At 35.6% G+C, this 21,356-nt stretch overlaps 1 protein-coding gene across 1 annotated transcript in view; it reads left to right on the top strand.

Annotated features, from left to right (window-relative positions):
* UGGT2 (UDP-glucose glycoprotein glucosyltransferase 2) overlaps nt 1-21,356 on the top strand; it is an 85,789-nt gene that overhangs the window by 22,553 nt on the left and 41,880 nt on the right. The window contains exons 9-15 of the mRNA XM_068677187.1: nt 647-746; nt 4,994-5,054; nt 9,636-9,727; nt 11,295-11,445; nt 13,552-13,671; nt 16,465-16,550; nt 20,549-20,684. Coding sequence (XP_068533288.1) covers nt 647-746; nt 4,994-5,054; nt 9,636-9,727; nt 11,295-11,445; nt 13,552-13,671; nt 16,465-16,550; nt 20,549-20,684 — 746 coding nt within the window. The remainder of the gene's footprint in view (nt 1-646; nt 747-4,993; nt 5,055-9,635; nt 9,728-11,294; nt 11,446-13,551; nt 13,672-16,464; nt 16,551-20,548; nt 20,685-21,356) is intronic.

The raw sequence follows: 21,356 nt of genomic DNA, 5'->3' as shown, positions 1-21,356 counted from the left end.
TATAAAACATATAAAAAACATATAAAACTTCTATATGCAAAGTTGCTTCATTCTAAGAAAAGAGAGTAGAGGAAAAATGGATATCCCCTTTAATAATTGCACTAGATACTTACAAGAACTGAAATTTCACAGTCAGTCCTTGTTTCAGGAGTCTCAGTATTATGTTCCTGAGAAAATGTTGCAAACTCTTGATGTTTGTACATCTTACCTGCTCAATACAGCGTTCTTAGATTTATTATATCTGCACCCAGAAAATCCTGTGAAGTCCTGGAGCTGGAAAGATCTTTTTTTTGGCTGCAGTTACAGGCTGCTGTGGGTCGGTCTGTATCTAGGTTTCAGCATCATACACTTGTGATACTAGTACAGTAGTATGTGATTAATTGTCTATTTTTTTTTCCTTGTGTTTTTGTAAAACTTAGAAATTACATGTACAATATGCTCAAGATAGCCAAGCACAAATTGTATGAGAAGCCCTGATTTTAGTATTTCCAGCTTCTCAAGGGCCTGTCTTTTCAACCTTAATAATGTTACTTCATAATCTTTTATAATGTCTAATTGAGGCATAAAAAAAATATAATGTGTGTGTATGGAAAGGTTTTCTGGTTGTAGGCACTATTGATATTTCCAAACTGTTTTTTTTTTTCAGATCTTAGTTTTCAAGCAGCTGCTCGAATTATGTCTACCCCTGCTTATGATGCCTTAAAGGTGATGAAAGACATAGCTCAGAACTTCCCAATAAGAGCCAGGTATGATATTTATACTTGTTTTTCAAATACTGTGTTTATGTTTGTGTTTGAATTTAATGACAATAATACAGATTTACAGCCAAATCCTGCAGTCAGATATTCATGTTTTACAGCTCACTAGATGGATTCCAGACAATTTAATTGAGTAGATAATAACTCCTGGGAGAGCTCATGATTGGTCTCTTAAATGTTTCCCATTTGATGCATGAGATGCCATGAAGGCATCCTAATCCTTCAGGCACTTATTATTGAAAACCTAGTCCTCTGGGCTTTTCTGGAATTATATTTTCCCAGGTGCAAAGTTCTGTTGAATTAATAGCAAATCTACTTGCAGTCAAAAGAGGCAAAATTCTGTTAATTTCGTAGGGGATCTACACACACTAGCTCAAAGCACAACACTGCTGATAAGATACAACCATGGCTACTGTATGTTAGGGTTCTTACTGGGGAAGATCTGTCTCCCATAACAGATAAGTTAACAGAATATCAAGGTAAATGCTAAGTAAATTAATAACATTTCCCTTTGTACTAATATTAAAGATTGCCCTTCCTGTAAGCCAATTGTACTGCAATTGAGAAATGTTTTCCTTTACATTTAATAAGTTCTTCACGTAATCCTATCAGCAGTATTTGCTTGAATTACTGAATTAAATATGATGCTAAATATGGTTCTTAACTCAGTGTGCTTTCATATTTTACAACTCTTGTTTAATTATCGTTATGTTTCATTATCATCTCTGATTATCTGTTAGTGAAAATCAACACTGTAATGGAAAAACTGCATTTTGTTTCAAGAAAGAAAAAAAGTTTTAAAATGCCTGAAACATAATTATTATTAAATGACAAGGTACAAGTTTACACTTAGATTAGCAATCAGAAAATCAGAAAATACATCTTTTCATTACAAAATAATGGAAATGTACATAATGTTGAACTGCAAAGCCAGTTCTGTTCTTTAAATGACAGGAAAAAAAAGTCATTTCAGAGTATTCCAGGTGACATTTAAGTCACTGATTTCAAAAGTCATTAAGTTGTTACATCCTACTCCAATTCCTGACATGTAGTTGTGGCACTAGAGCAGAATTTACAAATATTTTATTTTTATTTTTCTGGGTAAAAGTATAGGAAGACTTTAAAACTACTAAACGGGGAGTTGTAGTTCCTGCTCTGCATAATTTCTTCTGTTATTTTTAACATGGGAGATTACAAATATTTAAATAATTTTAAAAGTTAGTAGGTCTGCATTCACAAGAATTTTAAACCAAAGGGCCATTGTCTAAAAATGATATGCAACATGTATTTCCCCAGTAATCTAATCACACTTAACCCGTAGAATCAAAAATACTAGTTAAAAATAAAAATAAAAAGGGAGATGAAAATATATTACTTAATTACCTTAGATAGATAACTGAGTATTATAATAGTACTGTTTTAGAATTGTTTACATTTAGATATGAAAGCAACCATTTTTTCATTATGCAAATTTTGGTTTGAAAATGCTGTATAAATATCTAGAACTATAGTTATGAAAATAAAAATTAAATATTATATCCTCCTTAAGAATTGAAGGATTCTTTAGACCATAACAAATTAATATAGCATTCCTCTGGGAGTTTCTTTCACTTCATAGTTTATTACCTACATTTTTGTGTCATAGTATTTTCATTTGAAAAGGTTAGTCTGAGGGGGATTTTACAAAATGTCATCAGATGTAGACACTGTAACAACTAATATATTTCATGTTGACATTTTGATAATATTTTATAAGATATTTTTCAGCTTTGATTTTTTATAAATGGTTGTCATGAATATATGCTATGTAAGAATGCAGAAGTAAGTATTATAGTACTCAAGTTTTTTGCTATTCATTCATAATTCATGAGCGTTAACGTTATGAACATGTGCAAGATTTCCTTTTTTTCCCTGATATGCAGTACTGTATAGCTACGTGTTCTTTCACATAAGAATTAAGGTGCATATATTATCTGATAGAAAATATTTCAACCTTAGAGGCATGCAGGAACATTCCTGTGGCATGCAGAATGATCATTAGAATCCGTTTACTTTCAGGTGGTAAAACTTTTCTGGTTGGTGAGTCCTTATCAGTGACTATTTTGAAAAACAATGCATAAAACTTAGTGAAGCTCTGAACAGATGACTGAACTCAAAACACACAAATGTCTTTCACAAGTACTTTTACTTGCTACCTCAAGTTCATAGGGTGTTCTTCTCGATGACTGGCCAAGACAGAATGACTGAGGTGGGAAGGGATCTCTGGAGGCCATCTGGTCCAACCTCTGCTACAGCAGGGCCACCCAGAGCAGGTTGCCCAGGACCATGTCCAGGTGGCTTTTGAAGATCTCTAAGGAGATCTCCACCGCCATTCAGGACAACTTGTGCCAGTGCTCCATCACCCACACAGCACAGAAGTGCTGCCTGATGTCCAGCAGGAGCCTCCTGTGTTCCAGGTTGTGCCCGTTGCCTCTTGATATGGTATTGTCCCTTACACTTACCACACTTTCTCCCTAAAATCTTGCAAGAATCCTGCAACATGAACTGTCATATACAGACGAGGAGCTGGTTAATGTTTCTAAACCTATTGTTTTTTTACTATAAAAATAATTAGCAGTAAAGTTGATCTTGCGCTGGCCATTATTTTACTTCTTTATTAATGTTTGGCCAGCTTTGTCTTGTCCTTTCTGCTTTTTATTGTTTTCACATTCATCTTTTATGTTTCTCCTTTTTATCTTTGTAGTTTTTATCATCAGTTTATGCAGATGAAGCACTGATTCTAAGAGTTGCAGACCCTACTAAAAATTATGTTGAATTTAGCAAAATAAAAGTTATAAGCAAGTCATTAAGCTTGTCCACTGGTGATTACTGATAATAATGCATCTGATCTATTTTGTAGCACTGTCTTTGAGATCACAGTTTGAGTTTCAGCTTTCCCATTTTGAGCCAATTTTGAGCTAAGGAAAATACACCAAGTATAGGCTTGTTTAAATACAGCTCCTTCTTGACCCTCTCTTGCCATTTCATTGCATGCTCTGAAATCATGCACTGCTTTGCAGTGACAAAAATAACCTGCCAGAATATGTACAGGGGGTGGATGGAAAAAGGTATTTACATTAAGAAGGAGAAGCTGTGATGAATTTTGTAATATTTATAAACAAAGCTTGGAGATCATGTTGTTTGCACTTAACAAAAAGTCCCTTTGATAACCTGGAAAACGTGAATATTTGTTTAAAGTAAACAGATTTTGCATCTTATTTCTGACATACTGTGAAAAGTATGTGGAATTTATTAGCAAGGTCTATTCTAAGCCATTTTGCTTTTGGGAGGGAAGTGAATGGCTATGTTATTAAATAGCTATTTTACTGCCATAATATTTGAAGTTGAGTTAGTAGATAATTATTAGTTTGTTTAGTTAACTTCCAGGTTTAAGATGACTTCAATTTTTCTTTGTCCCATACAGATTTGCTAAAACACATATAATTATAATCGTTTTTCTTTGGTGAAAAAATGTGGACAATAGAGTATTTATTTTGGCATTCGTTGGGGGAATCAGATTTAGGGTAGTATAGTTAGGGGTTTCATAAAGCATGGTGAAATTAATTTGCCTCTGGGTGTATTTTACCCAAGCCTAATAGTTATAAACTTTACATACAAGACATTGTGGCAGATGAAGGTAAAATAGTCAAAATAGTCTTTTTACAATGTTCTTGAAAAGTAAAAATGATAAATCAATGGATTATCACTTAAAAGGTAGAATGACTAAGGAAACTGACTTCAAAAGCATCAAATTGTGTCCTTGGCCACCTGTGCTCTAAGGTTGAATAGCATAGAGGTATTAACATCAACTTAAAAGATACAGTTACGATGTTTATTTAGGCAATAGTTTAGATATTCAAACAACTTCCTTTTTTTGTAATATACATGCTAATTTCCAGAAAAGCAAGAGGAAAAATTGAGAGTTGTAAAAAAAAATAATAATAAAAATAAATGCTGATAATATTTCTTCAACAAAACTTAACATAAACTTGAAATTTAGGTTTACTAGAGTACTAGAAAAGATATTTGTTTTGAAAATAAAACATTTATGACACTATGCATTACTCTCTAAGTCTTACTTATAGCATTTTCAATTACAGTGCATTAGATACCATATTAAAATAATACGTTTCAAATTGTTTAATATAGTTTTAAAAATACAATGGTTGAGTGATACCAATATTTCATTTTTACAGATCATTGACCAGAGTGCCAGTAGACAAGCAAATGCGAAATGAAATAGAAGAAAATCAGAAGGTTTGTTTTATTTCTTCCAGTACCCATTTCGGTTACTGTCATATTACAGTGCTCCGAGATTTGTAATAGTGCAGCAGCTTTCACATGGTTTCTTTCAGAGCAAAGGAATAAATGTTTTTTGTTTGCTTGTTTTATTTTGTTTTACTTTTTGCTGTTCTTGGTACTTTTTCCCTCTTTTTGCTTTACAGAATTAGGCAAGGAAAAACTATTGTTCTGGAGTGTTGTGTTCAGTCTTAAATAGTATACTGTGAAAGCAAGATAACAGTTAATCTTTTATAGAGCTTGGTGTTGAATGTAGGCCTGCTGTTTATGTTATGGTCAGGACATGCTAGTTTTGGGCTTTCCATTTTACTAGAATCATGCATGCAAATCTTCTGCAAGATATTTTGAACGTTGTCTATAGTAGGTAGATTTATTTTCATCCTTGCTGCGTTGCATCTTTTGTGCTTAGTATCACATGAAGCGGCATTGCTCTTGTGTTTTTGGCTGGTCACTTCAACCAGTGCTAAAGTGTCACTTTGCACTGTAGAGATTTCCTGACAAATGTATTTTCTGCCTGAGCTCAGAGATTGAGTTTGTTGTTTCACTTAAGCGTTAAATATTAGCTACTGTGCTTTTAGGACTGGTCTCCTGAAATGGCAGGTCCAAGATCAGCATTGTTGTGTTTTAAATGAATCTATTAAGACCTATTTGTGTCTATATCGCTAGACCATGTAAATGTTCCTTTGACATGAATAGTACTTCCATGGCATAGTCCTCAATCTTTCTTTAGATTAGTATTTATTACCCAGTTTTTAGTTGCCATTGCTGTTGGCGTGACAAATGTTGCCAATCTCTGCTCGAGTAGCAGGCCTTCCTACAAGTGGCTGTTTCCTGTCAAAGAGGAAGTGTAGTGACCAAACCCTGTAGCTGGTTTTGAGAAATCTGACTTCTGGCACGTGCAGGTTAAGTTCTGAGTAGGCAGCATTCTCCTGATTTTCAGTCTGTGACTCATGCGTTTGTCAGAATATGTATTTTTGTATGATACGAAGACTGACCAACCACTACTGTGATGGGGTTTCTTACTTTTTTACTTAAAGCTCTCTTGTACATTTGTAACATCTCTGTGTATCATTTTGCTTTATATCCATTCTGGTCTTTGTCTTGCCAAGACTACTCTCTCTAGGGGAATGCCTTTCCAGTTTCTTCCACCTTCCAAAAAAGTGAAAATGAACCATGTCCCTGTTGTGCTGTGAAGCCCACTGATGTAGTCTTCTCATAAAGAGCCTCCACTCCAGCTACATTTCACATTAATGTGTTAGAGCTCTCCACCATGTAAAACTTTCTGGTCTTGAGTATTCCTGCCCAAATAGTGGCAGACTCAAGCGTTGCACAAACAGTTGTGTCAGTAGATTGTTTTGTTTTTGTCAACAGATGATTGCACATGGGATTGGTGCATTGAAAATATGATTCGCATATCCCAGCAGATCACCTTGGGCCCTTCAGCTTTCTTTTGTGCTAGGTGCTTGTTTGGTTCTTGGGTAGATGATGCACTTCAGTGTTTTTGCAGAGATCTCTGAATGCACTATGGAGACTTCTTGCTTCTTGCTTTAGTGAGAAGTGCCATAGTTTCTCCACAAGGCAGTGAATCAATATCTGTATCCTGCTTCATTGCTTTCTGTATACATCTAAGGAATACATTTTCCTGTATCTCATTGTTGTTAAGCTTGTAGTCAGGACAAAACAAAACAGCTCTGATGACCGTAGTTTCTCCACAGTATATGAGTGTTAAAATCAGGTCCTTCCTTGTTGCTTGGTATGGTCTTTAAAATATCTTGCTTCAATTAAAGCTCTGTAAACACAAAAAACAAAAACAACTTCTTAAGCAAAAACTACTCTGCTCCAAAACACATAAAAAGTATATCAGGAATTAAAATGGCTATTATTACAAAAGATAAGGACTAGGCAAAATAATGAAGACTTGGATTGAAATAAAGATACCTGCATTTAGGCACATCCATATATGTATCTAAACTCCTCTTATAAAAATGAAGCTGTAGTCAATGTACATCAAAAACAATTTTTCTCCCTCAGTGGTTGTTCTGTGGGATGTGACTGAGTTGCCTAAACCTGGATTTCTGATGTCGTTTGCCATGTCAGGGGGTATCCGTAATAGCCACACAGGTCTGGTGAATACGGCCATGGGGATATCCATTCCCTTCTGCCTGATTTGTATTTTCCAGTCCAGAAGCCTTATCCTGAGACTTTTTAATGCCTCAAATGACATTGGATATCTTTGTGGTTGGTCAGCTGAACCACTGGCATGATTCCATAGACTGGATTGAATGCATTAACTATAACACGATTTAAGGCACCTAAATTTAAGTTTCATATACTACATCCTACAGGTCTTTAGACAGCTAAAAACCAAAATCTGTTGAATAAAAGTAGGGAAACTTCCTGAACACTGCTGCTAGAGCACAATAAATTGGCATGTGCATTCTTGAACTGCAGTGCATCCATCTAGCAGCAGGAGAGATATGATCTCATGCTGTGTGTAGCTGAGTGATTCCCTCTCAAGATAATGAAAGTTGAATAGGAAATGTAACGGGAGGAAATAAAGGTATTAAAAGTTGAAAGGCATGTGATGATTTAGATGTAATGAGTTGATATCCAACTAAAAAATAGACAAAGAACTGCTATGGGTAAAACAAAAAAGAAAATCTCATTAAACACATCTCAAAACTTCCAGTGCAATAATTTGCTGACAGTTTAGCAACAAAATACTGTGTGAGTATTATTAGCAGTAAATTCTAGTCTTGGGTGTCTAAATACTGCTTCCATCAAAGTTGTTAAGGCAAATGGATGAACTTCTGAATAATCAAATGCCTATTATCAAAGATGTGTAATGTGTCTCAGCTCTGAATCAGCCCAGTTTTTGTCCTACAGTACCAAAGGATTTGGAAACATGTAGAATCCCATTGCAATACCTGTTGGCTGATTCTTTTATCTTTGTTCTTGCATTTGTTTCAGTTAGCATCAATTCTTGTATGACCTATATCAGGCAGTTGCAATCTTATCAGCATCTCTTTTTTTATCTGGGCTTATAGGGATGACCAGTAAGCTTTCAGTCACGGTATGAGATCTCTTAGCCTAAATGGTGATTTCAGGGCTTCAGGGAAAGGGCCTGTTCTCACTGCCTGGCTTTTCTCACAAGATCTGAGTAAGGGCCCTGAAAGATGCTAGTAAGATTTTGCAAGGCTGGAATTCTGCTTATATTTGCTGTTCACTCCTTGAGTCAAGTGGTATTAATGGGGAATTTTCTGCAGTCACAGCACTTTGTGGTACAACCGTGGTATTAAAATCATGGTCAGAGTTAGATTCGCTAACTACAGGAATATTTCAGGTCTATCCAGGACTTTGCTTCTCTGCGTAGTGCAGAGTGAAAGTGAGAGTTTGGGAGGGTATTTAATTTTATGTGAAGCTAGGAAAAATGTAAATGTCAGACACCAGCTACTACTTCTCAGTCTTGTTTTAATGGTTGCATAAGCTTTACAGCTTTCAATATTTTCCTGATTTTTCTCTCATTAGTTCAGAGGCAATCTCATAAGCGAAGTCATACACACAGCCCGAGTTGCTTGCTTTAAGTGTGCTTTTGTTGAAACTGCATTTTTTGTTCACTGTTTTGTTCAATAAGCGAGAATTAAATGAGAAAAAAAAAGTCTCTTTTATTTTGTTTGTTTGTTTTGTGTGTGTGGTTTTTTTTTTTTTTTCCTTGCATACTTACAATGCTTTCTAGTCCTCTGTTGGGAATTAAGACAGATCTGGAAATCTGACAGCTCCTCATGGTGTTAGTTGGAATAAACTGCTGTTCTTGCTCCTGTTACTTATCTTGCTACAGCCACTGTCGATAGTTTGAACAGTGTGGTGCCTCACTGCTCTCTGAGAAAAAATGATAAGGCAGTCCTTACTCACTAAATACTTCCTTCATCTTGTGTTTGTTTGATTTTTGTGGTTTTTCTCTTTGCAAAGCAGGGATATGCTGTCCCTTTCTGATCTACGGTCTTTTCAAAATCTCTTTGTTAAATGAGATTGTATGTTTCTAGCCTGTCTTTTCTACCTTCCCTGAAGAATTGCTACTGCACATTTTTGGAATTGTGCAAGATTTTTAGGTATTAAGAAAGCTAGTTTGGAGTGGAGGTATGAAGGATGTGTTGGGCCTCCATTTACTTTTTGTTTGGACATTAAAGTATTTGCAGGAGAAATGTTGTGGGGGTACTTTTTCAAAAAATTATGAGCCATAATTTGGTATTTGTGTGTATTTTCACTTTCTGTTGGCAAACACTGAGAATGTGCCATTGTCTATACCTTGTACACTGGGAAGGCTTATACAACTGTTTTAATTGACAGTGTGTTAAACAACACCTGTAGAAGTATGCTTTCAATATTTTTACTAATAACATTGAGATAAGAGAAGAAATTATACTGAAGAGATTTGATGTGTCTGTTTTGTATGATTGCATACAGTTTTGTATGTGTGTGTGTGTATGCATGTTAGTGTTTACACGTCTAAATAAGTTAGCAATGCTTTTCATTTTTAAGCATCTTCATGAAACACTTGGAATCCAACCCGGAGAAGCACGTTTATTTCTAAATGGCCTTCATATTGACCTAGATTTTCATGATCCATTTAGGTAAGAGGGTATGTTTGGCTTGAAAATTACAGAATTACTAATAATTCTGGAGCTGTGCTCATGGTGATAGATAATCTAATCTGTTGCATTTTGGGGGCCAGGAGGTATTTCAATAGAGAGAATATTGCTTTAAAGTCATTTTGCTTTGTATATGAAAATTGCAGAAGTAGTTGAAACCACTATTTTTTTCTTGGATTATGTGTTCTATAATTTACTTACAATTTTATATCTTACCATGTAAAATTAATTTTGAAACGGAAGGAATCCAACGCGTGTATACAAAGGTAGGAAGAACACTTCAGAAAAAGTAAATTAAGTGCTCTCTCATCTTTATTTCATAAGAATTACAAAAAAAAATATGGGCGTTAAATTTAGTTTAAAGATACCTTGGATAATTTTAGGCATGTTAGTGAGTCTGTACCTGGTCACCTTTTCTGATGAGTTCTGTTATTACATTCTAATATGCTTTTTTTCTATGAGAAAACTTCTTCCAGTGTCTGTAATTACAGTATAATTATATTGCCTGTGATTTGCCTCTTCTTTGCAAGAACTCATAAAAATTGTGGACATTTTCCATTCCTCTGCATGTTGTGAACAACAAGACAGACTTGAATACTTCAGAATCATGTTGGTGGCATGCAAACTGTCAATAAGTCTGCAATGCTAAGGCTGAAGTTTTTTTATGTTCTTGATTTGTCAGTCTACCATTTCTATTTTTTATTTTTCTATTCCATGTCATCTTTTGTCTTTTGATGAAGATCCTAAACATTTTTGGTTCTAGTGTTTATAGTTTTGAGGTTTTTGCTACATGTTTTTCTCAGAGTTTTGAGATGGAGTCAATTGCATCTTTTTTGGTAATGATGCAAATATTAATAGGTACTTTAAAATGATAATGCTAAATTTAATTTCAATAGGATTTAGAAGAAACTTTTTGAAATAGAGAAAACTCAGGATGAAACAAAACAGAAATAAAGATGTTTGTAAAAATCTATGTGTTCTAACGGGCAAATACTTCAGGCTTGCTTCCATTATTAATATCAAATTTTCAGAATGTAACAAATGAGTCCTGTTGAGGAATCTGGGAAATATCTTTCTTCTATCTGAGAGGTGTAGCTCTGTACTTCCTCCCTGCCATTTTCGGTGTTCTGCCAAAATGCAGACATAGGGTTTGTCTGTGTCTCCATCACTTGCTACTACACTTATCTACACTCATCTATGTTTATCTACACTCTTCTTGGATTCCTGCCTCATCCAGGGCAATGCAACAAGCAGCCTTCCCCTCTGCTGTCCTGCCACATCTTTTTAAAGATGGAGGAAGTTCCTTCATGTAAAATAAAAGTGAATAAACCAAAATTGTATAATGTGTTAGAATCCTGGTTTGAAATACATTGTGGATAAATACTTGTAGTGTTATGAATATATTTTATTTTAGACATTTGACTTTAGGAGAAAGTAAGAATGATTTTTAATACTAAAAGTAATCTTTACCTTAACAGTTTTTGAAATATTTTTCCTTATTATGCCATGACAAGATTTCATAGATAGACATATTGTTTTCTTGCAAAAGTATCTTAGAGACTCTTAAAGTGGATGGAAAAGTAATGCATGGCCTTCATGAACTTGGAATCAAAGAGGAGACCCTGAGTAAATTTATGAGATTGCATATACATCCGGCAGATGACAGTTATGCACTAGACATTCACCATTCTTCGATAATAGTGAGTATTTAAACATTTTTTTTAATATTGCAGATTTGTTAACTCTGTGTATGAGACAGTTTAATACTATAGTATATGGAGTATAGTTGAAATAAGAGGCATAAAAATGTGTCAATAAACAGTGTAAGATACTTTGGAGGATGGTATTCCTTCAGAGTATTTTTGGAATAATTTTCTCTAGTATATATCTTACTAAAATTTTAAGGTGTAGGATGTTTAAAAGAAAAGAAGAATGTATCTAAGAGTAGTTGCAAATCATAGTTGTAGAATTTGACTTTGAAGCAACTAGTCACAGAATCACAGAATTGTAGGGGTTGAAAGGGACCTCGAGAAATCATCGGGTCTCCAGCCCCCCTCTGCCATAGCAGGTTCCTCAGAGCAGGCTGCCCAGGTAGGCGTCCAGTCGGGCCTTGGATATCTCCAGGGAAGGAGACTCCTCAACCTCCCTGGGCAGCCTGTCCCAGTGCTCCGTCACCCTCACCATGAAGAAGTTCTTTCGCATGTTGGTGCGGAACTTCCTGTGCTCCATCTTGTGGCCATTGCCTCTTGTCCTGTCCCCACAAACCACTGAAAAGAGGTTGGCCAAATCCCTCTATCTTCCACACTTAAGATACTTGTAAACATCAATAAGATCCCCTCTCAGGCTTCTCTTCTCCAGGCTGAACAGACCCGGGTCTCTCAGCCTTTCCTCATACGGAAGATACTCCAGGCCCCGTATCATCTTTGTGGCCCTCCGCTGGACTCTTTCCAGGAATTCCCTGTCTTTTTTGTACCGGGGAGCCCAGAACTGGACACAGTACTCATAATCACAAAACCACAGAATAGCTGAGGTTGGAAAGGACCTCTGGAGATCATCTAGTCCAAACTTCTGGCTCAAGCAGGGTCTCAGAGAGCACGTTGCACAAGATTGTGTCAAGGTGGCTTTTGAATATCTCCAGTGAAGGAGACTGTTCCACCTATCTGGGCAGCCTGTTCCAGTGCTCAGTCACCCTCACAGTAAAGAAGTTTCTCCTCATGTTCGGATGGAACCTCCTGTGTTTCAGTTTGTGCCCATTGCCTCTTGTCCTATTGGTGGGTACCACTGAGGAGAGTCTGGCCCCATCTTCTGACATCCTCCCTTCAGAAAGTTACAGATATTGGTCAGAAACCCCTGAGCCTCCTCTTCTCCAGGCTGAACAATCCCAGCTCCCTCAGCCTGTCCTCATATGAGAAATGTTTCAGTCCCTTGATCATTTTAATAGCTCTTCGCTGGACTCACTCCATGTCTCCCATGGCCTGGAGAGAGAGAGTGATTTTGTTTATATTATGCAAGACTGCAGACAGTACTTTAAAAGTAGGATAAGTGAATTATGGAGAACTTACACGTCTTGTTTTCTGTTGTCCAATGACTCTGCTTTTTTCCCTTGTTTTTCAAAGTTCTTAGTTGTCAAAACAAAGGTTATATGCATATGGAAAAGGCACTAAAAGACTAATTTTCTTCACCTGCAAGAAGCATGTGTCTCTCTCCTGTTTGCCAATTATAGATAGCTTGCACAGAAAACAGTGTAAGAACAGTACACAGTGATAAATATTAATATGAAAGAAAAAGAAAAAAGGAAAACTTATAAAATTGTATTTTTGATAACACATAAAAATTGACTGTGATGGACCATCTATTAATTACTGAGTTATTCTGATATGTCTTAAGTGCTGCTGCAGCTGATAGATAAATACTGTACGTCTTTCAAGGTGGCTATGCTATGTTATACATGTATCTGTGTGGTAAGTTGTTATGATCTTTGTATTGTGAAAGTATTTTCCACACTTGAAAAAATGTTTTTATTCACATTTTGATACAGAAAACAAAAGCCTTTTTCCTTTTCCTTTCATAATTAGTTCTGTCATGTGCTGAAAAAAACAAACAAAAAAAATACCTGAACATGGTGACTGAAAAGAAAAAAAATATATTAATTTTAGAAGCTGTTTTCTGTTACTAATTAAAAAAGAAATAGAACTTTTTCGTGTTTCCAGGTTTTCTGTGTGTTTTAAAATAGCTTTATTTATACATACATAGTTTATCCACTAGTTAATGTGTGTTTTTTAAATAGTTGGCTTTTTTTGTTGTAGTGGATTAATGACATAGAAAAAGACCACAGCTATAGCACATGGCCTGCAAGCTATCAGGAACTGCTAAAACCTACATTTCCTGGAGTTATCCAGCAGATCAGACGCAATTTATATAATTTGGTAAGTTTAGATAACGTGGGTTTTTTTGCATAATGTATGTATCAATATGTGCAGACAGTTTATTGAAAAATACGCATTCTGTATTCACTGTTGGGTTATGGTTTTGTGTTTTCTTTGTCGGTCTACCAACAGCAGTGAGAATCTTTTTGTTTCGTAAGTCACGTGTGATTACTAGCCTGATTTCTAAAACTGTTGTTTCAGTCTTTTATCTATTGAGTATAGCAGATTTTTGGTGAAGTGGTTTATTTCTATGAAATGTTCCCAGAATTATAATTAATGTTAAATTTTACATTTTACACAGAGTTTCTTGGTAAACCAGACTATTTTCTAGTCATGATGTAAATATACGTACATCAGTACATTGTTCTGTATATTTGGCCACGTAATGGAAGGATAATAGTAGACAAAGACAATGGAAATTACCAGTACTATATCATCAAATTAAATTCTTCAAAATGTAGAAGTGAAGGGACATAAGTGAAAACCCTGAAACTAGAGTTCTAAAGCCTATTGACTGTAACAGCTGAATAATCCTTATAACAACAAGAAACTATTTTTACAGCTGATTGATATCTCAGAACAGTTAACTTGTGAATGTCAAACTGAGATCAGTTAATTGAGTAATTCTTTATTGTAGATGCTTCCATTAAAAGCAGTTTTTTAATTCCCTCTTTATTTCTTGGTTTTCAGGCTTTGCAAGCAAGTCTTGCAAATCTTCTTAATTTTTGTTAACCTGTGTTTATGCCAGGCAACTGACTGTATTAAAAGTTAGCCTCGTAGTTTATTGGAATCCTTCATAGAGTTACCATTAGGATTGGTGAAGTAACACCACTCTTAAGATTCAGGGACAAAAGACAAAGATGGAAATGTTGCACAAGCAGGCCACCAACTTTTAGAGGAAAGGAGGAACGTGTGCTTCGTTTCAAGACTATTTTAGAAAATGTTGCCAGTTTCATGGAAGATTCACCACTGACTTAGGTTTCCTTCTCAAGCAATTAGATTGCTTTTATGTATCACCAAAGAATACAGTTGGAAATGCAAAATAATGAAAGGTCTGCTTCTACTGCCTTGGTATACAGTTTAGGAGATGAAAAGAATGCATGGGGTTAGCACTGAAGAATACAGGAAAAAAGGTGTTCCAACCCCATAAGGAAAATATGTTGAAATTCTTCTGATTTATTGGATACCATGATAATGTTTTTTAACCTCTCTGACAAGAAAATGATGTAAATGACATTCGGTAGGCAATATAGTTACAGTTTGACAGAGGAATGCAACTTTTTTATCTTTTTGAGTAAAGAGGAAAATAAAAAATGAGCTACTTCTACATGATGAGTAAAGCCCCACTGAGTTAATTTGTATTTTTTGATAAATGCTAGTGTTCAGTGGGTGCTTATCTAGGAAGAATATAAAATATAATTTCTTTCAAAATAGCTCAAAATGAATATTGTTCTGGAGAATGAGGGGAAGCTCTGATGGTACAGTTACGTCAGCTTCCTTGTGCATTACTATAATACTTTGACCCGCATGACAACACAGACTGGTTTTCCAGACGATGTTTGTGGTGTGTACTGCAAATAAAAGTTTATCCTCACTGATTGAACAAATACTCAGTATTTCATTTTTTTACTCCCCGTATTGTTGGCTTTCTTAGTTTTATACTATAAAATATCTGACTTTTTTTTTGCCCAGAGCTTTACTGTTCCCTTCCTTGCTGCATATAGATGATTCACAATTATTAGTAAGTTTTCTTCATAGACAACTACTGAGTGAAGGTCATGGTAAATGTTCTTGTTTTAGAAGTGGTGAGCTGAGGTACAGAAAGCATACTAATTATGAATGTCTTGTAGTCTAATTTTTCCTCTGTATGTAGCATTTAGTATCTCTTAGTAAGTTAAGGAAGCAGCTATTGCTGTTTTAAATTAAAATAATTACAAAAGGCAGTTGAATGAAGTCCAATGTATAAAAAGACAACCAAGATACAAAAATATATAACTAAAATATGCATGCTTGCAATGAAGCAAAAGGTGTGTATAATATGAAGTAGATTGCATATGTGTTCAAAGTTAAATGTTGGTATAGATTTATATAAAAGCTTTATTATAGAAATCGACAACATATCATTTAACTATAATCCGAGGGGGAAGGAGTGTTCCAAATTTTAAAATTATTCTGCTGCATTTCAGCTACTCTAACAAAATTGTGATCCAAGGGACTTGAATGCAAAGCTGAATAAATAAGGTACCAATGTCATAATTAAATCTGCATAAGTATAATCTACCCATGCAGACAAATCACAGTTTTGGATTCTGTGCATGCCTGAAAGATCTGATTTTACACTCCAAGCTACAACAAGTGAGACAGTGAATACAAGGATATGTGAGACAGGAAAGAATTATTTCCCAGTGCTCCATTTTTTAAATACAGTTTTATTTCAACATATTCTGTTTACTTCTTTTAGTTTGGTTTTCTTGACAGTAGAGACTTAATTGCAAGTAGTAATAGAAAAATTAGCACTAGATCTTTTTTAAATAGATAACTTCAATTAAAATAGATAAAATAGTGGCACAGTTTTTCAAAGGAGAGTTTACAGTTGGTTTGAAGTTTAATAAACAGTTAAATCCTGTTGCTCGGTATTTGGTCTAAATCCATTAATTCTGAAGGTTTTTTCATTCATACTAATCATGTTTTCTTACAACGAACGTTCTAGGAAAATGAAAACAGTTGGGGTGTACAGCTCAGAAGAGGCATAAAGACAAAATATTGTCTCTATAATATATTTTCTCTTATTAGGTTCTTTTTGTTGACCCAGTCCAAGAAGATACAGATGATTATATGAAATTGGCAGAACTATTCTATCATCATAATGTACCACTTCGGTAAGGAAAACCTGAAAGTATTGAAGGAAAGTCTTAAAAGAAAGCTGCTTTCCTTTTTTCTTTCTCATCTTTTATTCTGCTAAGCAAAGAAATGAATTCAGAGGAAGTTTAATGTAACAACATTCTAATAAGCCATATTTTTTGACCACTTGTGTTAAGCTTGCTAGAGTATTAAGTATTCTTAAGCAAGTAGGTTGTAAAGGAGAGCATACCTGATTGAGTGGAAAATAAACTGTAAAATTCTGATTTAAAGTTACTTTCTCAAATAGTCCTACTGTATGCCTATGTGAAGTTGCATTATAAGCAAAATATTCTGTAAGCAGACACACAGTTAGTAAAACATGATTCGAGGGTATTTTGTATTTTATTTTTTTGAATTGAGTTTGCTTTACTTAATTTTGTTGTTAAAAAACTCTTTAAAGTGAGATTAACCTCAACAAATTTTGAATTTCTAGAAATTAGTCATGGGAGTCTGAACTAGCAGTCACTTGAGAGAAAGAGACACTTGTGAAGAAGAATCCAGTTGTTCTGAGATATCTACTTTATGAGAAAATTAATTGTTCTTCAGAGTGTCTGTTTTACAGGTTATAAAAGAGACCTAGATCCAAGGTTCAGCAAGATTAACTCCATGTTAAATATTTAAAATCTTCCCATGAAATGGCTTGCTGTTTCCCCAGTAAATTACAGGAGTTACCTTTAAATTTTTTTGCAGGATTTTTAAATTTGAGTTTCCTTTAATATTTTTTTTGCAGTTCCTATTGCTTATTATTATTATCGTTATTATTATTATTACTGTTAATCGGTGACAAAAAGTAAAGGAGAATAGATATTAATTATCCGTGCATTTTCTCTCTATGTGGGAGACAACACTACTTCAGCCCTTGAGGAAAATATATCAGAGAATCTGATTTGCCTTTTCTGATATGTAATAGCATAAGAGCAGCCAAACTGAGTCAGACTAAAGGTCCATTTAGGTCAGTCTGTCACGGGCTTAAGGAACTCTGCAATGGGCTTAAGGAAGCTACCTATGTAAAATAAAAAGAACAGGTTAACTAGATCCTTTGCCCGAGTATTTTCATAGCCTTCAGGCATTTGGAGATCAAAGGGTTCCAGATTTGGTTTCTAACTATTCAGCAACAATAATTGATTTCTCTTCCATAGACCTTTCTGCTTTCTCCTTGAATTCATGTAAATTTTACCATCCACAGTATCTCTGCCAAACATTTTCACATTTGACTTATGTGGTACATGAAGAACTACTTGATTTGTTTTGAGCCAGACTTCCACTAGCTTCATTTACTGATTCCATGTTTTTTATAACCAAAAGAGACTCAACAGTTTCTCCCATTCTCTAGATGCTATTTATAATCTTACAGAGATCTATGATATTCTACCACAGTCGTTTCTTTCCCTAGGCTACGAGTTATTATTTGAAAGCTGTTCTGAAGGTTCTTTTGTTGTCTTAGGTGTCCTTCCCTGAACTATCTTAGTGTTAACAGAACTTTGCTGAGAGCAACAACCCATACACACTGTTGAAGATGTGGACAAACCATGGGGTCTCTACTCTTCTATAATGTTTTGTTTTGTTCACTGTTCCTACTACACCTAGATGACACAAGATTTTGGAAGAGTTATTTACAGTAACGATAGATGTAAAAAAATGGAAGAAGCAGTTTATTGTAGAACATGATGCATCTTTATGTGTTAATCATTATTTACATCATTTTAGAAAATGTGCTGTATTTCTTACTTCCCTCTGTTCTTGTGATTTGATGCAGTCCTAATTATGACCTGAACATTCATCTAAGCAATATTACACTGACATAACACATGTATTATTGTTAGATTAGAAATATCTGATGTGCAGTGGCTATTCAAATGAAAACCTGGCTTCCTAAATCATGAAAGTTGTTGAATTTTTGCATATAAATATAGAGGTCTTCTGAAATGTGGACCCAGTATTGCAGATTCTCATGTTCTTGTAGCAGCTCTCAGGTACCATGAGATCAGTAGATCTCTCACGTGCTTGTAGCAGCTATGATGGAGCTGTATGCTATATGGAAATAATTCCAAAATGCACAGAAATGAATGAAATTACAAAATGCACAAGCAGAAGCCAGCTCTGAGTCTGTGTGCTACTCCTTTAGAAACTCCTTTGTGATTCCTCTGTTCTGTCTAATTCTCCTCTTTTTGATAGCTGGCATGATTTTCCAGCTCTTTACCAATCTCTCTGTGTTCAGAACATTATCCAGCGCTGCTATTTGTGTAGTCAGGGTTCGGCAGCAGTTTATCCAGCTGTGTTTCCTAAACGGCTGCAGTTGTGTAAGGCAGTCAGCACATTGAGCAGTTTTGGTTGCAGTTGTCAGGGAGAGGCATGCATACCTGTACATTTGCTAAAAAGTAAATACAGAAGAGAACAAAGCTGAACAGACGCTTCCAGAGGGATTTTTCATGGAGCAGTTTTTCTGGGGCACTGTTGTTTTTGTCTTGGGAGAAGTGATAGCTACTAGTAGAGGATTTTTCTGTAAATCCAGTGTGAGTAGCATTAGCTATTCAGGATGATTGAAGGCTGTGTTCTGGGAAACTGCACAAGGTGGATCTGAGCTGTAAAAGCAGTAGAATATGTAAATAAAATCTCTATTTTTATCTAAATTTCTGATTCTTAAAAAAACATGATTTTGGTTATTGTTTTGGTTTAATCCTGGCAGACAGCTCAGCACCACACAACCATTCGCCCACTCTCCCCACGTGGGGATAGAGGAGAGAATCAGAAAGGTAAAAGTGCAAGTATTCATGGGTTGAGATAAGGACAGCTTACTAGGTAAAGCAAAAGCTGCACATGCAAGCCAGGCAGAATCAGGAATTCATTCAATCCTTCCCCTTGGCAGGTAGATGCTCAGCCACTTCCAGGAAAGCAGGGCTCATCACAAGTAACAGTTTCTCGGAAGACAAACCCCATCGCTCTAAATGTTCACCTGCCTCCATCTTTACCCCAGCTCCTATTGCTGAGGATGGCATCATATGATATGGGACATCCCTCTGGGCAGCCTGGGCCAGCTGTCCTAGCTGTGTCCCCTCCCAGCTCCTGGTGCATCCCCAGCCTCCTCGCTGTCAGGGCAGCACGAGAAGCTGAAACGTCCTTGTCTCTGTGTAAGCACTGCTTCAAAATAACTAAAATATCAGTGTGTTATCTCAAGTATTTTCATAAAAAATCCAAAACAGTGAACCTGTACAAAGAAAATTAACTCTACCACAGGCAAAACCAGGACAGTCATCTTCTTCCCATTCTTCACTCCCATTACACGTGCAGGCTTAGTGTTGGAGCGCAGGGGGTGGGTTGGGGGTGCCTGTTCTTCCAATAAAAAGTACTGATACCAGACAGTGAAAGGTTTGCAAATACTTAGGAGGAGTCTGATGGCTTTGCTCTCACAAAATTTCAGGTGACTGACAGCATCCCCCTTCCTATTCACCTTCTAATGCACACCACTGTGTTCATACATTTCTCCTTTTTGGAAATCTAAATGACCTAACCATGGCTGTACACATGCTACGTCACTTGAGACTGGAAAAGGATCACTCTTGGACTTTTCCTATGCCAAAGAGTCAAGCCATTGAGGTGGTGGTGGCAGGAACGTGAAGAGTGTCATAACCTGCAGATAAATAAGGAAAAAAAATGTTATGAGTAAATCCTAATGACACGCAGAAATCCTAAATCTGACGATAAGTCAGATTTAAATGGAACAAAAGGCATATCCAAACGCAGTACGTTTTCAGTAGCCTAAGCATAGTCTGGGAGATCTGATGAAGACTGCATAGCAGGTGTCCTGAGCATCACCACACAGAGTCATGACAACACATCCTAGACACAGAAATTGTTTAAGGCTATGTACTGGACAGATTACTTGAGTGAAAACATCTTGTTCTTTTAGGTCAGTTCTCAAATGTGTATGAAATTGATATTGTTTTAAAATGGCTGATCTTTTTCTGTTCCTTTATAGAATTGGATTTGTTTTTGTTTTAAACACAAAAGAAGAAATTGATGGAAACGAAGATGCTGGAATAGCTCTTTGGAGAATGTTTAACTACGTTGCAGAGGAATCTGACATCTCTCAAGCCTTTACCTCCATAATTAATGTTAGTGTCTTTCACAAGAAATCATTTTTAAAATTTGTTACTTGTCTACATAGTTAGGATATTGCTTCCTTGTGTCAACATGATACATTTGCATTTGCTTTACATGGAAAAAACATATTAAAAGTATATGGCATTAATTTACTGTAGAACGATTAGCAGAAATATTTTCCTTGTCTGGAAACCAACTTATTGTCATTTTAACTGTCAACAGGCTTTCTTCAAGAACATAAAAAGGTAGACGTATATCTTACATATGTGGAGAAATAGAAAAATTATTTGGAAAATCATTGTGGAAATGTGGAAAAATGTTTCTCTATTATTTTTGTAAAAGTCATGTATCTGCCTTTGTGTTCCGTGTCTCTTGGAGTACAAGCATTTTAAACATACTCTGGCAGTTTTATAAGGTTTGAAAAACTTTGGTTATTCTGTGTAGGAAGTGAAACGGACTGAGTTCTTTCTTTTGGTCTTGCTTGGGCTGTTCACAGGTGTCAAAAGTATTCCAGATTTGCAGCTTAACAAACGCATCTGGTTTTCTGTGTGAGAGAATGTAGGTTCATGTAAAGAACAGAATTTCAGAGATAAGAGATGAATGGAGGGAAGTAAAGTGAACAGTCTACGTGAAAACTGCAAGCAAAATAGAGAATATGATATTAATACATAACATTTTTTATA

Source organism: Anas acuta, chromosome 1 (assembly GCF_963932015.1).
Source record: "Anas acuta chromosome 1, bAnaAcu1.1, whole genome shotgun sequence".
NCBI classification, from domain to species: domain Eukaryota; kingdom Metazoa; phylum Chordata; class Aves; order Anseriformes; family Anatidae; genus Anas; species Anas acuta.
The sequence above is the reverse complement of the archived record's forward strand: the minus strand, read 5'-3'. Positions and strand labels throughout refer to the sequence as shown.